This window comes from Hylobates moloch, unplaced genomic scaffold, assembly GCF_009828535.3.
Source record: "Hylobates moloch isolate HMO894 unplaced genomic scaffold, HMol_V3 SCAFFOLD_3, whole genome shotgun sequence".
Lineage (NCBI taxonomy): Eukaryota > Metazoa > Chordata > Mammalia > Primates > Hylobatidae > Hylobates > Hylobates moloch.
The window spans coordinates 45,052,929-45,067,600 of NW_026652278.1; the positions used below are offsets into that span (position 1 = coordinate 45,052,929).

Here is a 14,672-nt window from a genome sequence, read left to right on the forward strand (position 1 = left end):
GAAGGCTTACATTCAACTGGCATTTTTCTTTCACCAGATTTCTGTGTACACTCTGGAAGCTGAGATACTCAGTATTACCCTGAATAATACTTGCTAAAACCCTTAGCAACCCCCCTTCCATTTTCTCCCGCAGACAACTCTGGAAATGTTTGACACTATAACAGAGCTATTCATATCAGCCTTGTGCAGCAAAAGGAGAAGAATGCTTGGATTAGGAGATGTTGATTCCATCTCTAACACTGCCAACTGTATGACCTTTATCAAGGTGCTGAACTTCTATTACTTTAATATCCTCACTTGGAAAATAATAGGATTAGACTAGATAATTGTTTAGATCTCTTCAAATTCTAAAATACCATGATTTCTAAAAATATGAGTCAGGTTATTTCTAGTGGGTTTTAGATTGCAACACAGTTCTCAGTTCATATATGTTGGTTTTCATGTGAGTTATGCACAAAAGCATAGAAAACTACCTGCAGCCTCAAGACAGCGTTAGACAGAATTTTGGAGGGAACTGTGAACAACAATATGATGATACAAGTTTAGAGGTGTATTTGAGGCATAATAAAGAGAAAACTTGACTGGAAGGGAGGCTACTAGTTAAGATAGTTGGAAAAGAGATAGTATATTTAAGTAACCAGCTTTATGAGGATTTTACATTGTAGGTTGAACAATTTGAACTTAGGTGGAACAATGAAGAGGATTTTAGGAATCAATTTGGAATGTTAAGCAGAGACAAGAGAAAGGTAGGTCATTTAAGATGCTACTTTAACAGTTCAAGCATTGTGTGTTGACAGCTATCATGATGGAGAAGGAGATGAAGACCTGAGGTTTTTTTTAACTGACAAATGAATAAATATGAAGTACTGATATATCTTATCTCAAAAAAATTTCCTAGGTCTCTGACTGAAAAGTCCTACAAATAATGACCTAATAACAATGATCATCCTCACTTATAGAATATGATCTTGTAAAATTCCACATTAAAAAGGAATCGGGACCTCTTAGGGAAATAATTGAGCGGAAGCAGCAAACATTCAGGATGACAGGTTTGGTAAAAGAACTTTGGAGCCGACTTATAGAAGCTCTCACAAGCAACAGAGGGTATAATTTTAATATCAGTAAGGATAATAATCCTTACTGATTTTAAACATATGCATAGAACCATATATTTATTATAATACTAAATGAAGAAAAACCAATTTTGGAAATTTGTAAATAAAGGGAAAGAATCATGCATTTTGGATAACTAAAATATATGTGAAAACAATTCCTCTTTATGGAAGTATTCAGTTAATAAATGAAGAACTGATCAAATTGGGATGCCACCATTTTTAATCTCCTAATTAACTCTTGGGTTTGTGTATTGAAAAGCAGTAGTCTCTGACAGTCTAAAAAAGAGAAACAGCTGTGCATTATCAGCCTCATTATGGAAAAACATACAGTCTATAAAATATTTTTTTTAATCTTAAACTTATTAAGGTTATAATTTACAGTACTGGTTCTTAACTTAGTAGGGTGGGCATTTTGCCACCAAGATGATATTTGGCAATGTCAGGAGATGTAGTTGACTGTTACAGTTTGGGACGTGTGTGCTGCTGGGATCTAGCTAGAGATACTGCTAAACATCCTCCAATACTCAGGACAACTCCAATAATAAAAAAATTACCTTGAAGGTTGAAAAATCACCTATTGGGTACAAAGTTCACTATTTGGGTGATGGGTGCACTAAAAGCTCAGACTTCACTGCTACATAATATATCCACATAACAGAACTGCACTTGTACTCCCTGAATCTATAAAAATAATAAAAAAGAATATTCGATTAGGGAAAAAATGACCTTACCAAAAATGTCAATAGTGTTGAGGTTAAGAACGCTTGAGTCACAGGAAATATGAAAGGCGAGGAATGTGGAATATAATCAGCAAAATTCTGATGGTATGAAACTACAGTTTCTTCAACAACAAAAACAACAACAAGGCCAGGTGTAGTAACTCATACCTGTAATCCCAGCACTTTGGGAGGCTGAGGCGGGTGGATCACAAGGTCAAGATTTTGAGACCAGCCTGGCCAACATGGTGAAACCACATCTCTACTAAAAATACAAAATTAGCTGGGCATGGTGGTGTGCGCCTCTAATCCCAGCTACTGGGGAGGCTGAGGCAGGAGAATCCTTTGAACCCCAGAGGCTAAGGTTGCAGTGAGCTGAGATCATGCCACTGCACTCCAACCTGGGTGATAGAGCAAGACTCCGTCTCAAGAAAAAAAAAAAAAAAGGGCAAAGGCAAATCAAATGGACCTATATATCTAAAGAAACATGAGACAACATCGAGTAATAAAAGATAAAGGCCTTACTTGAATTTCAATTTAAACAAACTATAAAACATTTTGACATTTATGAGATAATTTGAAATTTGAGCACTGGCTAGATATTTTTAACATTTTAGATGTAATAACAGTATTTTTTTTTATTATTGTACTTTAAGTTTTAGGGTACATGTGCACAATGTGCAGGTTTGTTACATATGTATCCACGTGCCATGTTGATGTGCTGCACCCATTAACTCATCATTTAGCATTAGGTGTATCTCCTAATGCTGTCCCTCCCCTCTCCCCCCACCCCACAACAGTCCCCAGAGTGAGGACACAGGAAGGAGAACAGTATTATTATGTTAAAAAAGAGACTTTATCTTTTAATAATTCATCCTGAAATCCTCATGGATGAAATATGTGATGCTTGAGATTTGCTTCAAATTAAGGTGAGAGAAGTGGCTAGAGATACAGATAAAACCAGATTATGAAACAAGGCTATGTATTGATAATAGTTGAAACCGAGTAATGCATACAAAGGGGATTATTAAACTGTTCTGTCTAAAATTATATATGTTTAACAGTTTCTATCTTACAAAGGGAAAGGATAACTAGAGGAGAGGCAGTATTCAACATTGATTCCAGAGTCTCACTCCCTGGTTACTGGGAGAATTTCATTAACTTGACACTTATTTGGCCCAGAGACATGGGGATGATGAATTTGAGTTTGAAATGATTGAGTCTGACACGGCAGGAGGTTGCCCAAGGAGTGATTACAGCAGGCAGATAAAAATAAACTCTTGAAAATTAGCTGATAAACTCAAAGTTCAAATTAACAAGTGGGAGATAGCAAAGCTGCTGTGGGAGCAATAAGATAGTATTTAATTGTGTTCAAAATCCAAACCAAAACTGCCTGTAGCTGCTGAGTACCAACTAAAAGAAAGGCAGTTAGCTGGAATAGCATAGGAGACTACAAGAATCTAATGATTGTTCTTTTCTCAAGGAAGTAGAGTTGATAAAACATCTGAGTCCTCAACTGCTTCCACCATGAACATTTGTAACTAGTCACCGACACGTTCATGTCAGTTTAGTAAAGTCTGCCAACAAAGTTCACTGAAATATTGAAATAAAGGCTCCCAAGTTATCTTCTTTTAGCAATTTCTTGCTTAAAACAAATTAAGTTTGGGGCTTCCTAACAAAGCTTGAGGGATGTGACAATATAGTAAACATTGTTAACAGGTTTTTGTGAATACTCACTATGTTCTATACACTATGCTGGGTACAAGATATTCCTTATCTCATTTGTATTTTATACATCAAACCCTAACATAGCATAATAGGTGTGATCTGAATAACTTAATTGCATGAAATATGAGGTCACAAATTTGTGGGGTTAATAAAATTTCCAAGGTAAGGCTGTGTGTGTTTAGAAATTTTGAAAGTTTGGGTGAGCCTTTTTTTATTTTTGGTATTGATGGCAGTTGTACATCCTAATTGATATATCAATGGGGATGTTTCTGGATCCTGTGGTTTCCAGCACTGTGGCAGAGATTTCAAAAATAGTTTGGTTAGTTGGTGCCTCTCTGGTGGTCAAGACCCAAAAACATGAGAGCAGAACAATAATAATAATAATAGAGCATACCCTTTTCATCCCAAATTCCTGAATTAGGGTTGACTTCATCTGTTGCTTCCCAAACTACACTTGCTCTCCACTCCCTGGGAAGTGAAAATGAGTTGATTCAGTTTATATCCCAATTGGCCTTTCCATGGGGTTAAATATGCAAAATAGCAAGTGATAGGCCCCACTACACAGATGGAAAGACTCAGCTTCATCAACAATAGAAAGCAATATACTCAATATCAAGTGTACATAAGCAGAGTGAATATGAAGCCAACACTGTCCTTTAGTAACAGTTATGGCTCACAGCTCATATATAAGTGAGTTCAGAAGAGAAACTGAATGGGAAAATGAGAAGTTTCACCTCCCCAGAAATATATTCTCTCAAGTATTTCTAGATAAATTTCCAGGTGAAAAATCAAATTTCTTTAAATTAAAAAAATTCAAAATGACAAATGGAAGTTTGTTGATGCCAATATATTTCTAAAGTCAAAATTACAGAAAGAAGCACTGCATGTCAAACATTATGAAAATACTATGTATGAGAGAATAAAGTATTTTGGAAAAACAAATGGATAATTCTTTAAATCCAGAACTAGTTTGTATCTTCTGATATCATAGAAACAATGTCGTTGTAAACTTCTTGAGGGGCGTCCATTGCCCAGATAAAGTCCAAGTGATTGTAAAAAGGAATCTCCTTGTGGTAAATAAGATTGGGGAGTTTTGGAAGCAAAAGGCCAACGTCTTGGGGGTCAGCCAACAGGTCCTTGCCACCGTTCCACACTGCAATTGGTACATTCATGGCTGTCACATTGTAGTAGGGAGGTTGGGGCTAGAAAACACAAGAGAAAGAACCAGAGTTTAGGTAACCACACTTTAAACCCAGTACTTATTATTCAAGTAGAGTGTATAACATTAACTGACAGTTTTATAAGTGAATTCTAGCAATGATTGCGCAGAGAAAACCACCTTTATCCACAGAGCAAAGTGAATGCAACATGTTTTAGATAAGTGCTTCACAAATTCTAATGGGCCTGTGAATCACCTGAAGATCTCGCTGAAGTAAAGATTCTGATTCAGTAGATCTGGGGAAGAGCCTGAGATTCTGCATTCATAGGTGATGCTGATGCCATTGGCTCCAAACCATGCTCTGAATAGCAAGGCTTTAGACAGTAAGTCTTACAAATTAAGAACATAGATTGCAACTAAAGCTAAGGGAAATGGATTTGATTAGATTCTAATTGTTAATAGGTTGTTTCTACCCAAACACTCTAAAATATGATCTCAAAATATCCTGAGTCATTTATTTTGGCTTTGTATTGACTTCTCAGTACGGTCAGGGGATAGGTCAGTTGTTTCAATTATGGAGCTGTAATTGTTGAATACTTACCTGAGTATTTATAAAATGTTGCTTCAAATTCTGAGAAAGGGTATTATCATCCCCATGTCCTATTTCTCGAAAATCACAATTCACACATAGATTTTAAAGAGGTTTACAAAACAGAAAAAGGAATAAGAGAATTATCTTGAATTTTCTTGCTGCCCAGAGAGAATTTTGTTAGATATTTTTAGATCATAGTTTCAAGAATAGTAATCCAATATACTAAAAGTTTCTGTATTCTCACCTTTTGTGTAATAGCCAACTTGCCATAGCAAAATATTTTATCATATGTAATTTTCCATAATATTTTCATGATTTCTATTATATTTCCTAAATATTAGAGAAAAGGGAGTGTGTGGAGAATATTCATAATTATAAACCCAGTTTATTTTACTTACATCCTATCATTCAAAGAGTTTTATAGATGCTGGCCCTGGCTCTTAAATTTGAGTCATTGCTTCAGTTAGTTAAAGACCAACCTGGTATATTATTGGTTTAGTTGGAAGAAGGGTGGACTTGGGGACTGGGTTTCTTGTTCCTCTAAGATGAAGTCCTCTGATTATGAGTATTAGAGCCCAGTAGAAAGAGAGACTCAAAGTAAGCCTGTGTTTTGGAGATTTGAGAAAGTGATGGTGGAGGAAAAAATGTTTTCAACAAAAGTTTGCTCATGCTATTCTGAAAACTTTAAAGACATCAAAAATGCAAAATCAAGGTTGGGGGGCACCTTCTCTACACATAGGACATTGTTAAAACACATAAATTCATTCTAAATATTGAGTCGTGGAAACAAATGAAAATTAGTAGAGTTGTTCAGCTACTAGTTGGATGGAAAAATTGGATGTGGTGAAAAGGAAGAAGAGAAGGTTACAAAATACTATAGGGTGCTTCCCTTGTTCAAAAATAGTCAGTGATAACCCGAGAGCTTACCCTGAGCTAAGAGCTTATAGATATTATAGCACTAAATCCTGTCAACAACTTCCTGAGCCTGGGTGGAGAGATGAAGAAATGACTGCCTGCAGATAAGATAAACTCCAAAGTCTGGATTCTTAGTACGACAAGTGTGAGGACTGCTTAATATGTCTGCCTATGCCAAAGGCCTCTGCCTATTGTAAAATATTTCCAGCCTTGACCTGCAAGCACAGCATTTTTTCTTCTATTTGGGAATATATCCCAGTGAAATCACTCCTCTGGCTGTCAACAAAGGAAAGGGTATTTTTTAAGAAGACCAGAAATTCCATGAACAGTTAGAATTATTAGCTTATTATATCAGGTATTAGTACTTCAGAAAGGAGAGGACAGTGTGCTGGGGATCTGGGATATGGGACAGGTCTGTGTAATGGCAATGGGTAGTGGTAAGTCCTGGGAAGTCTCTCACGCATGGGGGTGTAGTACTTCGAGGGCAGCTTTGTAAACCTCTTTAAATGAGCGTAGCCACCAGAGCACGAATGCATAGTCATGTGGGAGAATGAGAGACAGCACATCAACATTCCTTTGGAAAATAGATGTGCAGTTAACATAATTTCTTCTTTAACATTTAAATAGTTAGTTTTGTTGTTCAAAATGTGAATAATTCCAACTTTAAGAAGCTTACCTGATTATAGTGCATTCTATTCTGAACTGGGCTTCCCCAGTCATAAGCTTGGAATTTCCCAGACTTAACAGCCTAACATAGAGAAATTAAAAGCAAACATAAAAATTATTATGTTGTGAAAAATAAAATTCAAACATTTCCAAGCAGTTTATTTTCAATTTAAACAATTATTAAGACATATTTTTCTTATTCCAAAAGATTATTAATAATCTAGGACAAGGTATTTATGTAAGTTTAAATGCACCTTTACTCAAAATAATTTTTCTTGCATGCCAAGTCATAAAAAGCATTTGCTGGGGGGAGGGATAGCATTAGGAGATATACCTAATGCTAACTGACGAGTTAGTGGGTGCAGCACACCAATATGGCACATGTATACATATGTAACAAACCTGCACGTTGTGCACATGTACCCTAAAACTTATAATAATAAATAAAATTTTAAAAAGCATTTGCTTATTTGAAATAAATTCATAGTTATTTTTGTATGGTAGTCAGTGCCAGAAAAATGACCTTCCAGGTGTACTCAGCAGGATATTTTAAGAGTGTGTTTAGGTAAAGTGAAAAGGGTTGAGACCCACAAAATAAATTTTAGCAGCATTTGGAAAAGGATACCTGGGTCCAATGGAACATGTTTTGAACAGAAGTTCCTGCTGGATTATGTGATATATACACATCCAAGCGACTCTAGAAATCAACAGACACATATATTATATGCATACTAAGACACATACTCCATTTCTTAAAAACAGTAAAGATGTATGTTTTCTGATGCAGGTCAAGTGTTTAAAGGTAGCATTTACTGGAAGGATATGAACAACACATTTGTATGTCACTTCAGAATTTGCTAAGTGCAATTGCGTGTGTTAACCCATTTAATTTGTGCTGCCTAATGAGGAGAACTTATTAGTTCCATTTTATCAAAATGAAAATTGGGGCACAAAGAAGTTTAGAGAAACGTCCAAGATCCACACAGAATGGAGCCAGATGCTTTAATTTGGGTCTCTGAATCTAAATTCTCAGCTTTTATGCTTCTCTATCCAGTGCTAGAGTGCTGTAGGTTAAATATTCACACACAGGCCTCTTGCTTTGCAGAACCCCAGGCAACAAACTGAAGTTCCTTTCTCCAGTTGCAGAGGGCCACTTCATAGTGACTCTTAATGCCATTAATATAGAGGACTGTGGCCAGAGTGAAACAAATTGGCCATCTTCATTGGAGACTGAAGATGGTCTTCTGCAAATTAGTACGCAGAGGATGAAATCTCTAATTTTCTTTGTTTCCTTTGTCTTATTTTACTATTATTTTTCTTATAAGACTCTCACTAATGGAATACAGTAATTTGTTCTGCCTTTTCTTAGTGTGATGAGGACAGGCTACTCTCTGTTAAACTCCACATATGGAATGACAAGTAACTACAACACTTTATAGAATTATACCTTCTTATCAATAGATGTAATTTTCTTAGGCATTCAAGGGTATATAAAGTGACAACTTTGAGTGGAGATAGTTGTCTATGAATAGTAGTAGAAAACCTTATATGCTATTACTATGTGCTATATGGTTTGTACAATGTTCTATATGCTTTAAACATACTAGCTCATTTGATCTTCACAATAACCCATTTTGTGGATGAGGAAATCAAGACAGAGGCGTTTAAGTCAGTTCCAAATGTAGGGTTTGAATTTAAACTGATCTAAATCCATACTCTTAACTAAGATAGTGTATTTTGTCCGTATGTTTTGAAACTCTAACTCAATACAAAGTGAATGAAAAGATAGATAAAGAATATGGGCAAAGTCAGCCGGGCGTGGTGGCTCACGCCTGCAATGCCAGCACTTTGGGAAGCCGAGGCATGTGGATCATGAGGTCAGGAGATCGAGACCATCCTGGCTAACGTGATGAAACCCCGTCTCTACTAAAAATACAAAAAATTAGCCGGGCGCGGTGGTGGGTGCCTGTAGTTCCAGCTACTCGGGAGGCTGAGGCAGGAGAATGGCGTGAACCCGGGAGGCGGAGCTTGCTATGAGCGGAGATAGCGCCACTGGACTCCAGCCTGGGTGACAGAGCAAGACTCCATCTCAAAAAAAGAATATGGGCAAAGTCTTACATAAATAGTTGCTCAGAAATATAGTCTGTAAGATTTATGGAAATGACTGTCAGCATTAGAAATATTTATTGAAAACATTTATTCAATACCTAGATATTTTTCTCACAAAGGAGCCTGCTAAAATATATGGTTCAGTCTTTTCTCTTACAGAATTTAAATGTAACACCTAGTATTTAGGTGGTCATAAGTGAGTAGTGAATTGTTTTTTTTCTTCATGTTGTTTATTTGGTTTAGGTGCAATTGGGGTGATGGAAGGATGCTGGAAGTGACGAAATTGGGAGCAATGATTTGTGATTTCTCTAATGTTTATCAGGATATCACAGTTCTGAACCTACTCCTAGTTCTCATAAAGTACCACTTCTAAGTGGCAATGAAACAAGTAATCAAAGATGTTGCTCAAAATATAGAAATTGAAATGCATACTAACCGTGTTAAAGTTCTTACTGTCAAATCCACAAATTATAAATAAGGCATTGCTGCAAAGGAGATTCAGTGTCTCACGGGAGCACACTTCAGTAGCAAGAAATTGATCAAAGAAGTTGTGTGGGTAGAATATTTTGTCACCAAATATAATCTGAAAAATAAAGGCACTATTAGAGGGTTGTAGCAATCAAGCTGCAGAAAAGACTCACTAATCTACTTATACATGTGTAATTAGGATGATGATATATTCCTATTCTTACATGTTGTTTTAGGAATTTCCAATACTTTCATTTAGTTAATTCCCTAATAAAGTTGTGAAATGGGCAGCACAGATATCAATACTGGGTATCTATTGTGGCACTGAGAACTGTACTCGCTGCTGAGAGGAAGTATAAGACACAAAGAGTTACAATCTAGTTGGGGTGATAGGAGTTGTGGGATAAAATCTTAAAAACACATGGCAGACTGTCATAATGAAGTGCCAAGATGTGAGATTTCAGCAATAAATTGTGAAAAGTTTGGGAGGAGAAATTGTGACTTGGCCATATTTTCAGCAAAGCCTTTACAGAGGCAATGAGGCTCAGTATAAGATTTGAAAGAGTTTGCCCCAACTCTCTCTGAGGAAGGCAGATATTTTGTCATCTCTATTTTATACATGAGGAAACATGAGGTTAACATGAGTTAGGGTCTTGGGCTAATTAGAGCTCGATGATACTTAGAATCCTTACCCAAGCCTCTAACTTGAGGTCTAGTGCTTTTCTAAATTTTAATCTACGTCTGCATTGCCTATCAGAAAATCTGAGTACGAGTAGGAAATAAGTTCTCAATCAATGTAGCCAATAAATATATCTGGGTCATCACAAAATTTTAGATTTTAATAAAAGTTTTCCAAATGTAGTTTGCCTATAGGTTAAGTTCTCTTAGGCTTTAGAAATACATATTAATACAGAATGAAAAGAGATGAATAGTACAAAACCATAGAAGGAAATGGAATCATTATATTTTATAGCCTGAGGCTAAACCGTTCTGAAGGAAAGAGTGTGTGTGTGTGTGTGTGTGTGTGTGTGTGTGTGTTTGTGTATGTTGGTTTTACTGGGTGAGAGAATTAGGGTATTAAGCATTGTCAAACAAAACGATTAATTCCATAACATGTGTGCCTACTGCATAAGGCACTTAATATTTATAATTTATTGAAATCCACACCACTGACTTATGAAATCCCCCATTTAAAGATGAAGGAGCTCTTAGGAAAGCCAAAAGGGAAAGCCATGAGAGATCTCAAGGTGTTTGCCTCACTCAGTCACTGATTTATTTCCCCGTTTTCTCCTTCTCCTTTCCTTTCCTTTCCCTCCTCTTTCCAGTCCCTCTGGCCGGAGTGGGTTAGTCTTCTCATTTGACTATTTTGTTTTGTTTTTATTTCATCTTCCCTCCTCCTGGAGTGGAATCATAGCCTTGACACAACTGTGTAGAGTGCTTAATAAACAAACCACCTGTGAAAAAGGAAAACTACTCCCAGGCATTGCTGACCCACATGAAGCTAATCAAGAACAAAGAAAGAAAGGGGGATCTCTCAGGCTGTAGAGGAGATTCAAACATGGTCAGTGCTATAAAAGAAATAATACAGATGTGAACAGTTCTATTTTTGGATATAAAAATGATTGTTCTCTTTTTATAACTCTGTTCTCTTTCTATAACTTTAAAATCCATGGGCAATCGAGTGTCTTAGATTCACTTAATTAAAGAGAATTGCATACCTTGAAGAGGAATTGAGGAACAAATCTAAGTTTGTTTATAAGGCTTTTTGTATACTTCACAGTGGCAACAGGAGCTAGAGCATAGAAGGTTTTGATTCTTTTAGCCAGGCTGGGATTGGTGGAAAAGGCAATAAAACCTGAAAAAGAACAAGGAACTGGTGAAAAAGGTGTGTGTATGTTGTTGTTGTTTTGTTTGTTTTTACAAGTGTGACATTATGTGGACTTACTAAGGATGGTGTTTGAGACAACCTGAGAAATTAGCATCTCTGCTGGCTCAGAGTGATTACATTTTGGTATATTTGTTTTATTTTCATAGATTTTTCTATGGGGACATGAGGCTGGAATGTTTTAAAAGTTATCAAAACCCTTATCTGACCTTAGAAAATAGGCCAAATTTAGGATACTTATATGGTTACAAAAAAATTTTTTTATGAATTTCTTTATGAATTTATATTTTTTATGAATTTAAATGTATCTCATTACAATGAGATAATTAATTAACACTTAATATGAGTAGAGTATGTAAGTGGAAATGTTAAGAGTAGAAATTTAAATATGACCAAACTTGATCTGAATCCTGGCTCTGTGGTTTATTGGTTTTGTGACCTTGAACAAGCCACCTAATCTCTAAGAACCACTGTTTCCCTATCTGAAATACAAGGATAGTGATGAGTGCTTCATTAGGTTGTCAGGAACTAAAGGAAGTAAATCATGTAAAGAAAGAATTTATCATGATTCTTGGCACATAGTAAATGCTTGATAAATGAGGACCCAAGAAAATTCAAATATCTAGACATAGTAAATACATTCAGTAATTAATTAATTTTGTAAGCAGTAGTATACTAGCAGATGAGGATGTGATCAAGTAGTTATCAAGTTTAACTCTGCAGTATAGCTACATAGGCAAGGCCCTCCCACTGTCAATAATGGCATATTGATGATACTCAAGAATGGCCTAAAAAAAACCCTTTCAGATCTAGACAACTATATAATACGTAGTCTGATTCTATTTGTGGGAGAATGGTTTTTCCAAGAACACCCTTCATCCAGGTCACCACCATCTCCCGCATGGGTACTATAAGAGTCCTCTAATTGGTTCTCTGCTCCTGCCCCCTTGCCCCTGGCAACAAAAGGGATCCTGTTATGAATCATGTAACTCTTCAATTCAAAATTATTCTGCAGTTTTCTTTTTTTCTCAGAGTGAAAGCTAAAATCCCTACAACAGCCAAAGAGCCCTGAACAGTCTTTCCTCCCCAACATCTGTGATCTCATCTCTCACTCTCTCTATCTCTTTGTCAATTTGACTCATCCACACAAGGCATAGCCTCACTGCTGTTCCTTGAACAAACTAGGTGTGCTCCAGCTTCAGATTCTTCTCACTTGCTATTCTCTCTTCCTGGAACATCTGATGCCTACTAGGTAGGCACATGACTCACTCTCTGACCTTCATCATGACTTTACCCAAAGAGTGCTTGTGTTACCTATCTACAAATTCTGTGAACCCCTCTGGTGCTCTCTAATGTAATTCCCTGGGTTATTTTCTCTCCATAGCTTTACCATTATCTAAAATGTATTACATTGTACTTTTTAACCTTTTTTATTTTCTCTGCCTCCTATCTCTAGAGTATAAATGGTACAAAGGCAGAAGTTCTCATCTATTTTATTTATTTCTGTATTCTTTTGATACATCATAGGAGCCTGCCCCATAAATATGGTCAAATAAATAGAATAAACTTAGGTCAGTGGCTGTATGGTATAATGCTTCAGAGTATGTGCTTGGGAGTCAGACTGCCTGAGCTACCCTATTGGTAATAATCCATGTAACCTTGCACGAACTGTATCCCCTTGTTTTGTTTTTCCATATAATAGGAATTACAATTGTCCCTATGTTATTGTGTTGTTGGAGGCATTAAATAAATGGAAAGCAATTAGTGTGGTTGCTAATATGCGTACCATAACCACTGGGAAAGTGTTTATGAGAAGTAAACCATTTGGCCTTGACTGCCATTACTTACCAATGGTAGTGCCCTGGGAATGGCCAACATAGTGTAGCTGCTTCTGTCCAGTTTTCTTTACAATGAAGTCGATTGTGGCTGGAAGGTCATACTTAGCCATTTCATCAAAGCTGAAAGGAAAAAGACGAAATGAAAGTGAATACATTTCCTTGCTATTGTTTCTAAAATTCAAGCATTTATAGCTAATGATCCCTTTGAGATACAGAAAACTGGATTCTCTAAACACTGATGCTTATAGACCATCAGTGGATGTCAGGTGCCCTTTGGGGCAGCTTCTTATAAACAACTGACATCATTTCTGAAGCACAGCATTGCAGCCACAGTTGAATCCAAACAAGATAGTATCTGTAGGTGGGAATTATTTCTATCCCTGAAATGAAATGTCAGATTTAATAATAATGTGTATGCTGTGTTCCATGTCATTTAATATAAATGCTATCTTTCTATTTTATTTTTCACAAATCAGCCAACATGATATTTTGAAAATGAAAACTGTATTATGCCACTCCCCTTTTAAAAACTTCTCAGTGCACTCAGAATGAGGCCCAAGGCTCTCACTATCACCACTACTGTCCCATCAGCACCTCAGTCTTCACTCATGTCATTTTCCCTTTTCCCACTACACCTGGGACACACAGGTTTCCTTTCAACTCCTAGAACTCTTGGAACACTTTCATGCCTTAGCATCAGCAGCCAGATTTTCTTCTGTTCTCTACCTCCATCAGTAATTACCAGGAATAAGGCACAAGAAGACCAGTGAGAGAAGCCCATGATAATCTCTCCATGATATCTGAATTTCACTCTCCCCACCTCTCCTATTGATGATGATTCAGATTGCCGTTCTCCTACCCCCAAATGGGTTTTTACTTCTCTTTTGAATCCATACGGACATTCCTTTTGGAATTTTCTAGGGGCCATGAATTTCCTTGCTTCAGCCATATTGTTCATTCCATTTGGAAAAGCACATTCAGGGATTCCCTAATGGAGACTCCTAAGATCACAGAAAGTTTGAAGGAAAATCTACCCTAGGAATGAGGTACATGGAAGAATCCACGAATGGATTAGAATGAAAATGACTTGTTTATCGTCCTACTTGGAGTGTGATTTGTTAAAATGGGACTGGATTAGAAGGGACAAATGCCTATGCTTTTAAAGCCCAGTGTTTATTTTTAATTGTCCCTTTTGTTTACCTGAAAGCCCAGAATTCAACTGAATCTGGTGAATAGTACAAGTTTCTCCTGGCCCAGGTGTTTCCTCTGCTGTTGCCCAGCCACACATCATAACCAGCGTCTGCCAGAATGAAGGCAAGGCTGTTGTTTGGCAGGTTGGAAATCCAGTTTGTGGCTGATGCAAGCAAACCATGCTGCAAAAACACAACAGGTCTCTGGCCTAAGGAAGAAAAATGTTTATAAACTTTATAAATTTATTCCTTATTCTAGGATAAACGTGAGGCTAGAAACAGTCTTCTATA

The 14,672-nt window shown here is 36.7% G+C and overlaps 1 protein-coding gene across 4 annotated transcripts in view; it reads right to left on the reverse strand.

Moving 5' to 3' along the window:
- Nucleotides 1–4,391: 4,391 nt before the first annotated feature.
- The window catches only part of LIPF (lipase F, gastric type), a 62,576-nt gene continuing 52,295 nt past the window's right edge, over nucleotides 4,392–14,672 (reverse strand). For 3 of the 4 annotated variants that reach the window (XM_058436236.1, XM_058436237.1, XM_032137378.2), the window contains 7 exons: nucleotides 14,392–14,590; nucleotides 13,202–13,311; nucleotides 11,187–11,323; nucleotides 9,437–9,583; nucleotides 7,517–7,588; nucleotides 6,902–6,973; nucleotides 4,412–4,761 (listed from right to left, as the gene is read on the reverse strand). In XM_058436236.1, coding sequence (XP_058292219.1) covers nucleotides 4,525–4,761; nucleotides 6,902–6,973; nucleotides 7,517–7,588; nucleotides 9,437–9,583; nucleotides 11,187–11,323; nucleotides 13,202–13,311; nucleotides 14,392–14,590 — 974 coding nt within the window. In that variant the 3' untranslated portion in view covers nucleotides 4,412–4,524. Of the gene's footprint in view, nucleotides 4,762–6,901; nucleotides 6,974–7,516; nucleotides 7,589–9,436; nucleotides 9,584–11,186; nucleotides 11,324–13,201; nucleotides 13,312–14,391; nucleotides 14,591–14,672 lie in introns of all 4 variants that reach the window. The other variant, XM_058436235.1, reaches the window with a different exon arrangement.